This window comes from Erythranthe guttata, chromosome 13 (genome assembly GCF_056151865.1).
Source record: "Erythranthe guttata isolate IM_541 chromosome 13, IM_541, whole genome shotgun sequence".
Taxonomy (NCBI): Eukaryota; Viridiplantae; Streptophyta; class Magnoliopsida; order Lamiales; family Phrymaceae; genus Erythranthe; species Erythranthe guttata.
This window is the reverse complement of record NC_142545.1, coordinates 16962703-16977032: the sequence shown is the minus strand read 5'-3', so window position 1 is coordinate 16977032 and position 14330 is coordinate 16962703. Positions and strand designations below refer to the sequence as shown.

At 36.6% G+C, this 14330-nt stretch overlaps 4 protein-coding genes and 1 non-coding gene across 9 annotated transcripts; 2 read left to right on the top strand and 3 right to left on the bottom strand.

The window, feature by feature from the left end:
• The first annotated feature begins 115 nt into the window (after nucleotides 1-115).
• On the top strand, nucleotides 116-4108 carry D6PKL2 (D6 protein kinase like 2). 3 transcript variants are annotated; one of them, XM_012993449.2, is made up of 3 exons: nucleotides 116-564; nucleotides 1511-2386; nucleotides 2681-4108. In XM_012993449.2, exons 2-3 carry the CDS (start codon nucleotides 1596-1598, stop codon nucleotides 3582-3584), a joined length of 1695 nt encoding a protein of 564 aa, XP_012848903.2. In that variant the 5' UTR covers nucleotides 116-564; nucleotides 1511-1595; the 3' UTR covers nucleotides 3585-4108. The 3 variants fall into 3 exon arrangements, with proteins under 3 accessions (XP_012848903.2, XP_012848904.2, XP_012848905.2); XM_012993450.2 differs by having other exon boundaries at nucleotides 367-673; XM_012993451.2 differs by lacking the exon at nucleotides 116-564 and adding an exon at nucleotides 1127-1353.
• Nucleotides 4109-4217: 109 nt separating this feature from the next.
• On the bottom strand, nucleotides 4218-6407 carry LOC105968312 (Adenine nucleotide alpha hydrolases-like superfamily protein). Its single transcript, XM_012992941.2, has 4 exons — nucleotides 5928-6407; nucleotides 5080-5198; nucleotides 4845-4960; nucleotides 4218-4737 (listed from the first exon to the last, which is right to left on the bottom strand). Exons 1-4 carry the CDS (start codon nucleotides 6313-6315, stop codon nucleotides 4494-4496), a joined length of 867 nt encoding a protein of 288 aa, XP_012848395.2. The 5' UTR covers nucleotides 6316-6407; the 3' UTR covers nucleotides 4218-4493.
• Nucleotides 4393-4465, bottom strand: TRNAF-GAA (transfer RNA phenylalanine (anticodon GAA)). The gene has a single exon. It is a non-coding gene; the product is annotated as a tRNA-Phe (tRNA).
• A 1907-nt stretch (nucleotides 6408-8314) lies between the features above and the next one.
• Nucleotides 8315-11385, top strand: LOC105968864 (Sec14p-like phosphatidylinositol transfer family protein). Of its 2 annotated transcripts, none has more exons than XM_012993548.2 (12): nucleotides 8315-8424; nucleotides 8530-8886; nucleotides 8998-9026; nucleotides 9542-9625; nucleotides 9722-9775; nucleotides 9885-9962; nucleotides 10082-10135; nucleotides 10226-10285; nucleotides 10362-10457; nucleotides 10558-10659; nucleotides 10755-10835; nucleotides 10916-11385. In XM_012993548.2, the coding sequence occupies exons 2-12, from the start codon at nucleotides 8829-8831 to the stop codon at nucleotides 11234-11236; spliced, it is 1017 nt and encodes a 338-aa protein (XP_012849002.2). In that variant the 5' UTR covers nucleotides 8315-8424; nucleotides 8530-8828; the 3' UTR covers nucleotides 11237-11385. The 2 variants fall into 2 exon arrangements, with proteins under 2 accessions (XP_012849002.2, XP_088668679.1); XM_088812553.1 differs by having other exon boundaries at nucleotides 8370-8417.
• LOC105968863 (WEB family protein At5g55860) lies at nucleotides 11307-14189 on the bottom strand. 2 transcript variants are annotated; one of them, XM_012993546.2, is made up of 4 exons: nucleotides 13864-14189; nucleotides 13402-13654; nucleotides 11770-13281; nucleotides 11307-11650 (listed from the first exon to the last, which is right to left on the bottom strand). In XM_012993546.2, exons 2-3 carry the CDS (start codon nucleotides 13612-13614, stop codon nucleotides 11782-11784), a joined length of 1713 nt encoding a protein of 570 aa, XP_012849000.2. In that variant the 5' UTR covers nucleotides 13615-13654; nucleotides 13864-14189; the 3' UTR covers nucleotides 11307-11650; nucleotides 11770-11781. The 2 variants fall into 2 exon arrangements, with proteins under 2 accessions (XP_012849000.2, XP_012849001.2); XM_012993547.2 differs by having other exon boundaries at nucleotides 13402-13643; nucleotides 13864-14117.
• Between the last annotated feature and the right edge of the window lie 141 nt (nucleotides 14190-14330).

The window sequence follows — 14330 nt, the reverse complement described above, 5'->3', positions numbered from 1 at the left end:
AAAGACATCTAATGACTTGTTTGGTTCCATTTTTATTTATTTATTTAATTATTTAATTTATCATCCATAAAACAAAAACAACAAAGGATGCCATTATTTAAAAAGAAATAAATATTATTATACATGTCAAACTAAATTAAACAACAAAAATATAAGGCATTTTTCGTGCTAAAATATGTGTCGTTTTAATTTACTGCACACGCATTGAATAATTTCAAAATATAACAAAAATATAAAATATAAAAATACAAATAAAAGAGAACAGAAAATCAATAAACTAAAATTTAAATAGGTACTCAGAGCACACATACCCAAAAAGAAAAAAGAAAAAAAAATATAAAAAGAAACTAGGGAACAGAGATAATTAGTTAAATGGTTAAATCTTTATTCAGTTTGACCGGAGCAGTTCACAGTTGTGATTCGCTTAATATAAAGTCCCATTCATTTTTTTATTGCTTTCAAGCATCTAATTTTTTTTTATTAATCTGATTCTTTTCTCTCTCATCCACTCGTTAACTGTTTGCCATTGGTACAAAACCAACAACTAAGGAACAAGCCCAGGATGTATGAATCTCCCTCTCTCTCTCTCTCTCTCTCTCTTCTTTATAGAGTGCTCTTTTCAACTGCCAAAGCTCGAGTCTTTAAAAGAACTTGTGATCATTGCTAATTTTAGGTGCTTTTCTTTTTTTCCTTTTGATTCAAGTTCTCAGCTTTCTTGGGTTGTTGTCAGTTCATGGGTTTCGCCTACTTGTTTTTTTTTTATTCTGTAATTTTGGATCTGTTGTGGGTTTTTCGTCTTGGTTGTGAGTTTGTGATCAAGATCTGATTTTTATGGGAAATTTGAATCATTAATTATGTTTTTTTTTTTGTTAAAATGTAAAAAGAATTGCATGCCATTATAAAAACTGCTGCATTTTGTCAGCAGCTGACTTGATTCAGTGCCCACTTTACCCCTTTTTCTTGGTGGTCCTTGATTCTCTGTTAATTTTTTGTTTTCTAGGTTCTCTTTACAGGTTTTCTGGAAGTAGGTTTTGATTTTTTATTTTTTTTTATAGTTTTGTTAAAGCCCTCTTTTTTGGGTTTCTGTTGGTAATTATATATATAAAAAATATATATATATATATATATGATTGACTAATATTCTGTAATTATGCCATCAGCCCCCCATCTCTTTCACTCTGCTATTCTTTTTTGCCATCTCTCTTTTGATAAAGTCCTGTGTAGTTTTGCATTGGAGCTTTTGAGTATTTGGGCTTTAGTGATTTGGTATTTTTGTTTTGAGATTTAGGCTCTTGTTTGCTTCTTGATTCTGAATCTCTGCTGATTTTCTATTGTTTCGTTTAGATCTTACCGGTGAGTTTGACAAATTCGGTACACTACTTGTTCTTTCTGATGATTATAAACATGATTGCTATACTTGTTAAACACCGTTAAACTTCTGTAGTTTTCGTTCGAGATACATATCGTTAACTTTTCGATTATTCTAATCAGCATGTGTTTGTTTTGATAGAGTTGGGAGATACAATCCTCCGAAGTTGATCATGGCCAGTAGTTGTTGGATCTAAGAGTTGAGCTGAGTGTGTATTGCTTCAGCCATGTCATCGAAAACTGCCTTGAGAGCTCCCTTACCTTCTCATCCCTCAAAGCCTAACAAACCGAAACCGGTCAATCCCGAACAACCGGCAGAAGATATCGAGTCAAACCAATCTCCGACTAAAGTCAACAATTCGTCGAGTGCGTCAGATTCCACCAGATCCGAGCAAGTCTCCACAACAACTGTAGATCTCGATTTACATGAGCTTCGAAGCTCACTTGAAACTTCGATCGATCAAGAAAAGACGAGTGATGTAGCCAGTGCGAAAACCAGTGGATGCGCTAAAGTAAGCGGCCATGGAAATTTCGTGGAGAGCGGAAAGAGCAGCATGTGCAGAGCGAGCACGGGGAGTGATGTCAGCGACGAGAGCACGTGCAGCAGCTTTAGCAGCACTATCAACAAACCCCATAAAGCGAACGATACTCGATGGGAAGCCATTCAAGTTATCCGAGCGAGAGACGGTGCTTTGGGACTTAGCCATTTTAGGCTGCTCAAAAGATTGGGGTGTGGGGATATTGGGAGTGTTTATTTGGCCGAATTGAGCGGAACAAAGTGTTATTTCGCGATGAAAGTTATGGATAAGGGTTCTCTTGCGAGCCGTAAGAAGCTTCTTCGTGCTCAGACGGAGAGAGAGATACTGCAGTCTTTGGACCATCCTTTTCTTCCGACTCTCTACTCGCATTTTGAGACGGATAAGTTTTCGTGTTTGGTAATGGAATTTTGTCCTGGAGGAGATCTGCACACTCTTAGACAAAGGCAGGCTGGGAAATACTTCTCCGAACATGCGGTGAAGTAAGATATCTTCTTAACCATATTTGAACATCGCATTTTTCGTTCCCGTTTTGAGCATCAAACGAATTCTTGATATTTAGTGTATTGTAGTCATTTGTTCAATGTCTCAGCCATTGATTTAGTCTGTCTAGTTTAAAAAAGCAGTCTTTTTATTACAATTCATCTAAGAATTTCCAACACAAGGTTGTTATTAAAACTCGTTGGAGTAAAATTAAGGTCATCCATACATAAAAGAGCAGTCGTTGTAACTTTCTTGATTCAACACATTTAACTCTTAACTTTCCTTGTGGGCAGATTCTATGTGGCAGAGGTACTGCTCTCCATGGAGTACCTACACATGCTCGGAATTGTGTACCGCGATCTCAAGCCAGAAAACGTTCTAGTCAGAGAAGACGGTCACATAATGCTCTCCGATTTCGATCTCTCGCTTCGCTGTGCAGTCAGCCCAACTCTTGTCAAGACAGCATCTTTCGACAGCTCGGACCCACACCGTAAAAACTCTGCCTACTGCGTGCAGCCGTCGTGCATCGAACCAACCTCCTGCATTCAGCCTGCTTGTGTGGTCCCCACAACATGCTTCACTCCCCGTTTCTTTTCCAGCAAATCCAAAAAGGACAAAAAACAGAAAAACGAAATCTGCAACCAAGTTAGCCCTTTACCCGAGCTAATGGCTGAGCCAAGCAATGCTCGATCAATGTCTTTCGTTGGGACCCATGAATATTTAGCACCGGAGATTATCAAAGGGGAAGGGCATGGGAGTGCGGTGGATTGGTGGACTTTTGGGATTTTTTTATACGAGCTTTTGTTCGGTAAAACTCCGTTTAAGGGGTCCGGTAATAGAGCTACTTTGTTTAATGTTGTGGGCCAGCCTCTTCGATTTCCGGAATCGCCCGTGGTGAGTTTTGCTGCGAGGGATTTGATCAGGGGCTTACTCGTGAAAGAGCCTCAGCATAGGTTGGCTTACAAAAGAGGTGCAACTGAGATAAAGCAGCACCCGTTTTTCGAAGGTGTGAATTGGGCTTTGATTCGGTGCGCCACCCCGCCTGAGATTCCGAAGGCGGTCGACTACGAGAGGATACCCCCGCCAGCAACGGCACCGCCACCACCACCGGTGGCGAACGATAAAGCTGCCGTTGCAGTTGCGGTTGGTGTCAAGGATCAGAAAAGCGATAAGTATCTCGAGTTCGATTTCTTTTAGTTAAAATACTGTTTAGGGTTCAAGATTGCGTTTTTAAGCCACGAGGGTTTTTGTTCTTGGATGTGTGTTGGAAATGGTGAAATTTTACGACAAACCTTCGACTGTGTGAAAATGGTTTTTTTAATTTTTTTTTTTTTTCCTTCTCTTTGACCATTGTGTGGATCAGAATGGGGATAAGAGGATGTTGATTGGGAGAGGATGAAATGGAAACTGCATTATTGTAGAATTATTTTGTGGATGATTTCTTGGAAAAGAGTTTGTTGAATATTAATGCATGGTAGGACCAAGGTTGTGGATGGATGTGCTATGTCTGAACATGCATGCATTTGTGTGTATTTGCTGACGTTTCAACCAATCAATCAACCAGACAAGAAAATGATAGCTGTGACTTCTTGATCCATGATCATCTTCTTCTTTTTTTCTTTTTCTTGTTCTTGTCTGTAAACAGATATATATATGTAATAACTGAGATTTGTCACTGTAAAGATTTGTTTTTTATGCCAATCAGAAAGTAAATAGTGGTATGCCGTATGCGTAGATGACAGAACAAATGGGGTTTGCCCATGGCTGAAAACAAATCCAAAAAATATGAAAACACACACACACACACACATATGTATATATATGTGTATATTCAAGCAAAAATAGTTTGGATCAAATAATTGGAAGTTCTCTATCCTATACATATATATATATTCAATCTAGCTATAATGCACAACGGTACATTAGAAACAACATAAATTATTGAATCAGGGAAAAAAAGAAAAAAGAAAAAAAAATCACCAAAAGGGCAAAACAGTATAAAGAATGCGGTGAGCGTGGATCGAACACGCGACCTTCAGATCTTCAGTCTGACGCTCTCCCAACTGAGCTATCCCCGCTTGGTGAGCATCATCTTTTATTAAAAGATTATATCTTAAAACAGCCACAGGCAAACAAGTCTTTTTGCTGTTGGTCTTGGACCTCTTGGTCCTGGCCAAATTTAGGAGGACGATCAGTTGCCCTTGGTGAGGGAGATGGAGAAGGAGATTCCGGGGGTAGTTCAGACATTTCCTTTCCCTCACATATAATCTTAACCTCGCAAATCTCTGGTGCATTATGCAGTATTTGATCAGCCAGTACTCCACTATTGCCCTTCCTAGACCTCATCTTCCTGATTATTACATTTTCTTTAAATTAATTATTAAGTAATAAAAAAAAATGATATATATTTATGTACATAAAAGTAAAAAGAAAAAGTGATTAAATATGAAATATTACCTTAGATTAGACTTTGTTGAGCCCAGCACTAGCTTTTTAATGTTGAGTATGGGAATAAGGTCCAGTATTGCTTTTGCCTCCATATCACTTTCTATTAGTATGGTCTCCACTTTTACCTAATTCATTTTATTACAATATATAATAACCTTTTTTTTTTTTATTTTCTCATGAAATATATATGTATATATAATGGCGAGGAAATTAATGTGAGTAATAATTAAATAAATAAATATACCTGGGTAGGAGAACAGAGGTTAATGAATTTTTGGAGGAAATCTCTAGTCTTGGCCCTTTCTTTAGACATATATTTCTCCTTCTGCTCACTGTTTACTTGGCTTATTGGAAGCTTTCCCACTGCATTAATCACAAAGGAATAAACTTTTAACAAAAGTACGTAATTACATTTTTTATATAATTATAGAATTAATATATATAGAGGAAACCGAAATTTCTTGTGGCATTAATAAATTAAAACTTTATTGTATAACAATATTAATGTCACAAGAAATTTAAAATCCATCCTTTATACTTAGAATGTGGTTACGTATATAAAATTACATATATATATATATATATATATATATATATATATATATATATATATATATATATATATATATATATATATATATATATATATATATATACTGTCTGAACCCAACCTACACAGCATTATCCACAATGAAAAGAAACTACTTTCCTTAATAGAGATGATTGAGGCTACTTCCTGTAATTATTTTTTATTTTTTTTATTATTATTGCCATTGAAGTCAACACATTTTTTTCTCTTTTACTTTCTTGTTTTCTCTTTTATTTTATTTTATTTTATTTTATTTTCATATTTTTAAAATTAGCTTTTCTGTTCTTTCCATTAATCATGATTATTCTTGCTAATTAATTGGCATCTTATCTATGTCCACTATTAATCTTGAATTCTTGTTTTACAACTAAACATGGTGGATGTGTGTCTCATGTGGTCATATATATATGTATAGAGAGAGAGAGAGAGAGAGAGAGAGAGAGAGAGAGAAGAGAGAGAGAGAGAGAGAGAGAGAGAGAGAGAGAGAGGAAATGAATACATACATGGAGTGGGTATGTACTTGGTCTCAGGGAAGACATGAATGAGAAAAAGAAGCGTAGAAGAAGGAACGACAACATTGTCCAGCACCCATATCAAGGCCCCCATGCTGCTCGTCTCCTCGCTCTGCCTCCCCACCGCCACGTACACCACGTCATCTCCTCCGCCTCCGCCGAACGAGTAAACGCTCCCCTCCACTTCTTCTCTTATTATTTCCATCGCCGCCGCCCCCTTCATTATTCCACCACCACCATTAATGATCTTCACATGATCAAACTCTTCAATCTCGCTGATCCCACCACCCTTGTATTCCTCCAATTCATAATCATCTTGATGCTGACCTGTCAACCTGGTTTTGTCATCCCACCCTACTCCTCCGTTGTTTGACGTCATTTTCCGGCGAAAAGAAAAGTGGTGGCGGGTTGACCTTTTGCCTTATGAGGATTCTTTTTTTTTTTTGCCTTGCCTAAATGAGACAAGAACGAGATTTTATACACAAACACCTTTATATATGTTTTAATTTATTTAATTACCCTAACTAATCATGATTAATGGGAAAAGTGTGTTGTGATTTTCGCCCACCTTTGTCTTTTATTTACCCAACTAATACTAATACTAATACTAATACGTCAATCAGAAATAAAGACACGCGTTATCAATTTTAACCTTAGCTTTGTATTTAAATAAATCAAATTAATTAATGTTTTACCCCTCCCTAATTGCATGTTTTAAGTCTAACCATATAATTAATTACACGAAGAAGACCCAGTTGTAGAGTACATAACTGTCATTTGAGACCGATGTAGTAGTATTATTTTTATAATTATTAATTAGTCCGTGATTAGACCAACAAATGGAATATGCGAATATGTACGAGTATCTCGGGATGCAATGAAGTAGTCTGTGGTCAATGAATATTGCACTTCCAATTATTAATTCTATTTATTTAATTAATTAAATTATTTTGCAACGTTGGTCCATAAATGCAACCCAGGCGGACTTAGAAGGTGTTTGGCTAAACTTATAAAATGTTAAAATGAGCTTATACAATATTTTAGAGCTTATAAGCCCTTCTAAAGTGTTTGGTAATTTTCTTTAAAAAGATCTTAATTTCTTTTAAAATAAACTGTTGGAGAGTAAATAACATCTCTTTAAAAAATTGCATGTACCCCACATTTTTATTTATGATCTTATAATAACTAAAAATAGGAAATAAGTTCATTATCCAAACACTCTAAAAATTAATCCAAAAAATAAAATCTAACAGCTTATCAGCTCTTAAAACATCTTATTAGACGTAAAAGTTTATCAACTGTTTAAAATAAGCTTACTCAAACACCCTCTTATTATCCGGTCCCTTCAATTAGTAGTACAAAACTACAAATTATGTTTTTGCTAATTTATTATCCCAACGTTGACTTTGGGCGTAGAGTTTTTGACTTTTGTACATGATGAATTTAATGGCTAGGCCCAAATTGTGATAGGCCGGCTATCTTAATTTGACTAAATGGGCTCTGGTTATCTTTTAATTGTCTTAAATTTCTAGCTAACCAAAAAAGTCAAACTGCAGCTGTAACATGTAATAGGCCACGTGTAATAATATACCCTTGGGCATGTAACATGCAACCGCTTGTTCAAGTTTACTATAATGCATTCATGTGGAAGCGGTTTAATTAATTAAACTTAATTTGTTTCACTAGAAAATCAAGATTGGACGTGATGGGATCAGTTCGGCACTGGATCGCTTCCCCATAATATTAGATCAAGAACCGAACGGGTCGCAAGAAGCAGAATGGGCCACGAAATCGCCGAGTGGGTCGCAAGAGTCGAAATGAGCTAAAACACTCGCCATATGAGCTGTAATACATTAAGTGAACTAAGAGCTCGCTCTATACACGCAATGCACATGAAAAAGGAAAGAGGAGGTGCAGTAGGTGGTGAACACATCCTATAAGCGTTGCAAAACGTGATCCAAAGATAACTTCCATAAATAAATAAGAAAAACATATAAATTAGAATAAATGATTGAACGATAGGTGTAAATCTCGTACACTTATAAAGTGAAAGAACCATAAATAACCCTCTATATAAATGTATCAAACACTAATCAACAACACACTTGATACTTTCTCTTAAATTATCTCTCTCTGGTGATTATTTAGGAATTAAATTAAATAATTTTAAGACATATACATATACATCAACCTAAATATCAAGTCATTGAATTTACTAACTTAGTGCCCGAATTGATTTTTCCTACAGTCTACAGTCGTGCACAAATATCTTTCTTCCTTTTTGTTGTCAATTTGTCATCAGAGGCTGTCCCTTTATTTCTTTATTTCTCTATTATGTGGTACCCTTTTTTCTTTTCCTTTTCCACTTTTACCCCTTGTTGGAAGTGACATAACAATTGACACAAATTCTCAAAATTATTTTGTAGTTAGCAAACGCAGCTATATATATATAAAGCCTAGTACTCTTGAATCTTGATACTGGTGCGTGGTTAGTTTTCTTATTAACTACATCATTTATTTTTTTATTAACAGCAGCAGTTGTGCAATGGCTGAAATCTGGTAAAATATAAATTTTAATTTATTGTTGCTGCAGTGACACCTCATTCTCCATAGCCAATTTCTTTGCATAAGAAACCAACGACCAGTACATTTTGTCTGCATTCAATTTAATCAACTACTCTATTAATTTCTCTCTCTCTCTCTCTCTCTCTCTCTTTTTTTTTCGTTCATCTAATAATAAAGGTGGGATCTTTACTCATCTTTCTCTCTCTTTGCTGCCTCTCTCTCTCTCTCTCCTAAAAACAGAGGAGTGAGAAACTGATCTGCTAGAATATGCAAGTGGAATTTAATTTATTTGTTCATCATTTGGCATTTTGTTGAGAAGAAAAAGAAATGGCTGTGGTGGTTCCTCAAGAATCCATCACTCAGTTCGAAGCTTTAGTGAAACAAGGTCAGTTGACTTTGACAGTTGACCCTGATCTCTTTCTTCTACTGTTTCCAATTTTTTATTTATATTTTTTCTATTCTTGATCAATTTTTCTTGCAAAATTGTGATGTGCAGTTGATGAATCACTTAAAACAACATTCCAGGTTTGTACTCTAAAAAATCCCCTGCCTTTTATGCCTGATCTGCTTGTCTTACTCTACTCATAAATTTGCAAGAATTTCATTTTGTAATAAAGAAACTGCAAAAAACAAAAAATAAATTAATAAAATTAAATAAAATGCATACTTGTTGTAATGAAACCAATGTTTGGATTTAGGGGTGTAAATCGGACCGATCGGAACGGAATTAGCTCTTTCGAAAAAATTCTGATTTTTTTCGGAAGTTAGAAACTAGTTCAATTCTGTTTCAGAAAAATCGGAACCTCCGAATTTCGAAAATTGGAACGAATAAAACTTGCTCCAAAATCAGAAAATTTCGAATCGGAATCGACGGAATTTAGAATTTTCCAATTTTTGCTCACCTTCAGTATTTATCTGTTAATTAGCTTCAGTTCATATTGTGGTATTTCTGAATTTGTGAAATCTGGAGCAAAGAATTGATGAGAAATCGATAAACAATTGCAATAATTACTAATTAGTTCCTTTTTCACTATGCACAGACTGTGCATCAAGGATATCCTCACGAAACTTTGACGCGATTTTTGAAGGCGCGAGAAGGAAATGTTGCAAAGGCCTACAAGATGGTTAGACGAAAAAAAACACCTCTTAAATAACCACAGTGTATCATGTGAAACGAAATGTTTCTTGAATTATTGAATTCCGATACTTTGGTATTGCAGTTAGTTGATTGTTTGGAGTGGAGAGTGCAAAATGACATTGACGATATGTTAACCGTAAGTCGATCGAAACCATCATTTCGTTCGTCATAAGTTCATTTTCTTGGAGCCTCGATTAAGTTTATTTCGAGATATGATTAAATGCATCTGCTATCTTTTATTACAGAAACCAATTATTCCTGTAGAGCTTTACCGAGCAATACGCGATTCGCAGCTTATAGGATTATCAGGTTACTCAAACGAGGTGCGCATTCGATGAAGCAAGAAAATAAGTTCAATTATATATAAGAAAGACGCATTTAATGTTTTTCTTCAATACGAAATTCCATGCTCTAATTAATAATAGTGCTGCTTCTCCGATAGGGCCTCCCTGTATTTGCTGTTGGAGTCGGCCTCAGCACATTCGATCGAGCATCTGTAAAATAAAATCTCATTAATTTTATATAATTATATGATTAATAATGTTACAATTCTTTCGCGTTTAACTACTTTATCTTTGTTTTCCAGGTTCATTATTATGTACAATCCCACATTCAGATCAACGAATATCGGGATCGTATCATTTTAGTAAGCATACTCATTCTTCTATTCTCCCTACTTTTGTTCACACGTCTAATTAACATACGAAATGTATTTATTTTAGCCAGCTGCAACGAAAAAATACGGGAGGCATATTTGCAAATGTATAAAAATTCTAGATATGACGGGACTGAAGCTCTCGGCATTAAACCAGATAAAGGTGCACCTGTAATAAAAAGAATCCTAGTTCACTTTCCACAAGAATTATTCGTTTGTTCATTATTGTTAAAACGACAGTTTTTTTTTTTCTTCTAATGCAGCTAATGACTATTATTTCGTCTATTGACGATCTGAACTATCCGGAGAAAACAGTAACTTATTACATAGTGAACGCCCCGTATATCTTCTCCGCTTGTTGGAAGGTCTAATTTGCCCCTACAGTTTTCGACATTGTTTATTAACTGTCTACTTCTCTGTTTTGCGAAGCTGCCGAATTTTTCACTGCTTCTATTACCAGGTTGTTAAGCCACTTCTTCAGGAAAGGACAAGAAAGAAAATTAACGTACTGTCCGGTTGTGGACAAGACGATCTTTTGAAGGTTACAAACTTTCGACTCTTTTTTTTTTTTTTTTTAATAATTAATAATATGATAGTTTTCTTGATTGTGTTTTGGTGCAGATAATGGACTATTCCTCCCTGCCCCATTTCTGCCGAAAGAGATCCTCCGCCTCTTCGAAACGTTCAGACAATAATGCTGACGACAATTGCTTCTCATTGGACCATCCTTTTCACAAACAACTTTACGATTACATAAAGCAGCAATCCTCTGTTCGTGGGCGCACCGCACCGCTGAAACAAGGGTCTGTGCATGTTACTTTACCTGAAGATGCTGATGAAGGAGATATTGCCAAGATTTTGGAATCCGAATTAGAGAAATTCGAGGGCCTAGAGAAATATCCAGATTCATTCAGGGACCTCAAAATCAACGATGACGAGTGACGGACAACGAAAAAAATCGCTTGCTCTCGTAGTTTTAAGTATTCGATATTAATTGTGTTGACAGTATATCTAAACAGAAAATGATGATGCAATTTATGTATACTTATCTGGAGGAAATATATAATATACATTTTATTATTTCCTGTAAATTGACAGGCACTAGCTTAAACTGAGGTAAAAGCGACAAAGGAAAGAAATTCGATATCCCTGTGAAGGACGAAGAACGAAATTCGAATTCGAGCAGTTCTTACATAACATAATTATATGTTTTTTTTTTTTGGTAATAAATAGATTATATTGAATTTTTTTTAGGCTAATCCTATGATCTTTCATGGAAAAAGCAGGTAAAAAACGAGACCTTTTGCTCTTCTCCCTGGACACTCGTTGCGGATCTGATTTGGTAAGCAATTCGATCTATTCCGAAAATCATACGAAAGGTAGTTTGAGTTTGCGATTTCTTTTTTGTAAATACCTTCAAAATCATTAAAGAATCTATTTTGTTTTCCCAAAATAATATAAGTACATATACCCACCACTATCTTGCTTCATTTGTGTCCATTTTCCCGCCGTTTCTGGAGCTCGCTCTCGATTGCTCTTTTGGCAGCTTCTGCCATCTCTGCCCTCTTTAAAGCTTCCTTGATTTCCAATTCTACAGCCTCTTCGTCTTTCTTAACCGCCTCCAATTTCTCCAAAATGCCCTTTTCACTCGCGTTTATACTCTCCACTTGAGCCATGGCAGTTGCTACTTTCGAATCGGCTTGATTTTTGAACTCCTCAATCTTCTTATTCATTGCATCAAAATCCTCAACCGACAACCTGATCATCTTAACGGGCCCCGTTTCTTTCGACTCGGGATGGTTGCGGATTCGACCCTCTGTCAGTTTCTCTGCAGCATTGGCTGCTTCAGCCTCCAATAATGCAAGCTTCAGCTTTTCCTCAGCTTCTTCGGTCGCAATTCTCGCTGACTCAGCTTCTTGCTTTAATAACTCGGCTTTCGTCTTACAATCCTCAGCTTCGTTTCTAGCCATTTCGGCTTCGGCTAAAATCTTTTTGAGAGACAACTGCATAATAACCGAAGCAGATGCTGACATGGCTGCTTCGAGATCTGTCTTCCTCTTCTCTAAATCGGCCTGCATTTGCTCGACAGTCGATTCTGCTGCTAGTGCTCTCTTCTCCGTTTCCAACCGATCCCTCTTCACTTCCTCCAATTGGATCTTGATCGAGTCAACAGAATCTCGAAGGGAATCTTCTTCCGCCACAGCTTCTTGCAGTTCCCTCTTTGCAGCTTCGAGATCCGAAGCCATTTTCTTGATGGAGTACAAATGAGAGGACTGAATATCGTTCAGCTGCTCCTGCAAAACCCTAAACGCCTTGGTTGTTTCTAGAAGCTTCTCCTGTAGGGTTTCCGCAGGCTCGTACTCTTCTCTCAAACACTCGATTTCCTTGTCGACTTCTTCCTTAGCTGATTTACGGGCCCGCAAGAATTCGTCTTTTTCTGCAATAACCTTATCATGCTCTTCTCGATCTCGATCGGAAACGAGCTTCACTTGATCGAGCATTTCGTGCAATTTTTTCACTTCTTCGGACAGTTTACTCTGCCTCTCCTGGTTCATTTGAGCAGTGTGTTGGGCATCTTCAGCTGTCTGAAAAACGGACAATTTGTCGACTAAAGCTGCGTCGAAATCCTGTCTTAAATTCGCGAGCTCTTGTTTGGTGGCGATGAGTTCTCCGGTGGATGATTTGTAGAGCTCTCGCTCGTTTTCGAGATCGACTTTCCATGCATCTGTGCCCAATTGAGCTCTGATGGAATACTGTTCTTCGAGTTCTTTAGCTCGGATTTTGGCTGTTTGCGCGGTTTGAATCGATTTTTGCTTCGACTCGCTTAAAAGTTCGAGCTTGTTCGTGAGTTCTTGAAGTGTTCGGTTTGCCCTGCTAAGCTCGCGTAAGGCTTGAGCTTTTGCGGTTTCTGCGTGCCTTAGCTGATCTTTGTAGTAATCGAGTTCTTTGAGCATTATGTGGTGTTGCGTCTCCTTTTCCAACACCCTCTACGAAAAAAAACAACAAAAAGACGAAAAACGAAAGAAAAAAAACATCATTTGACAAAGTGAAAAAACAACATAGGAAGGGATTATTATTTTGTGGAGTTTAAGGATTGGATAACAAACTTCTTCAGCTTTGGACTTTTTCGTCGAGAGAGGGTTTGTTAACGACGTTGATTTGGGGGAGACGACTTCGCCGAATAAAGTGACGGCGGCTTTGACCGACTGGAAAGGCGACCTTGTGTCGATTTCTCCGACGTCTCTCGGAGAAAGTGTAGTTGCCGCCGCCATCGGAGAGCCTGGTCCGTTTTGTCGTGATTTTACGGCGAAATCGAACATTTTCGCAGCACCACGTTTTTTATTAGGAGCTGGAGAATTGCTACAATTAAAATGGTTAGTTTTCATTAACAAAAGTATGTCAGAAAACAAATCACTTTTTTTTCCTTTCTTCTGCATAATGTATCTAAATTCTAATACATTAACATCGGTTTTTTTTTTTTTGAAATAATATTTTTTGTTGGTGTAAAAGAAATCTCGCGACAGATAATAATTAATAATTGCAATTAAGAAAATAAAAATCAGGCGTACCTCAAAACTCTCCGAGGAAGAACACATGCATAGGAAAATTGAACGACGAACAATACCCTTTGAATTTAAATTATTTTTCCCTGCAACAAAAAATAAAGCAACCAGCCTACAAATTTTTTTATTTAATTTTGTTTTTTTCTTCCTTTTTCCTCTGCAATTATTTGTGATGAGAAGAAGAGCAGAGAATCAAAGGAAGAAAAAAATGCGAGTAAGAACAATGGGTTGGAAAAACAACCATTCGATATGTTTTGAGCATTTCCTTTTTTTTATTACACCCCATTTTTATCCTGTGGAAATCCGACCATTGCGCCTCCATTTCAGTTGCCATTCCCTAATTGCTCCTTAGTCCTTCCTTTTTTTACTTGCTCTTTATTATGTCTTGTTATTATTAAGGGTAAATTACGGTTAACCTCCTAAGGTAGGAGATCAAATTACGAAAAAACCCTTCATGTTTGGGTAATTACAAT

Coding starts and splice junctions, on each gene's coding strand:
- D6PKL2 (XM_012993449.2), top strand. CDS start 1,596: ATGTCATCGAAAACTGCCTTGAGAGCTCCCTTACCTTCTCATCCCTCA. Junction 2,387..2,680: donor TTCTCCGAACATGCGGTGAA/GTAAGATATCTT, acceptor CCTTGTGGGCAG/ATTCTATGTGGCAGAGGTAC.
- LOC105968312 (XM_012992941.2), bottom strand. CDS start 6,315: ATGACGTCAAACAACGGAGGAGTAGGGTGGGATGACAAAACCAGGTTG. Junction 5,199..5,927: donor CAAGTACATACCCACTCCAT/GTATGTATTCAT, acceptor TGATTAATGCAG/TGGGAAAGCTTCCAATAAGC. Junction 4,961..5,079: donor ACCTCTGTTCTCCTACCCAG/GTATATTTATTT, acceptor AAAATGAATTAG/GTAAAAGTGGAGACCATACT.
- LOC105968864 (XM_012993548.2), top strand. CDS start 8,829: ATGGCTGTGGTGGTTCCTCAAGAATCCATCACTCAGTTCGAAGCTTTA. Junction 9,776..9,884: donor ACATTGACGATATGTTAACC/GTAAGTCGATCG, acceptor CTTTTATTACAG/AAACCAATTATTCCTGTAGA. Junction 10,136..10,225: donor GCACATTCGATCGAGCATCT/GTAAAATAAAAT, acceptor TTTGTTTTCCAG/GTTCATTATTATGTACAATC.
- LOC105968863 (XM_012993546.2), bottom strand. CDS start 13,614: ATGTTCGATTTCGCCGTAAAATCACGACAAAACGGACCAGGCTCTCCG. Junction 13,282..13,401: donor AAAAGTCCAAAGCTGAAGAA/GTTTGTTATCCA, acceptor TTTTTTTCGTAG/AGGGTGTTGGAAAAGGAGAC.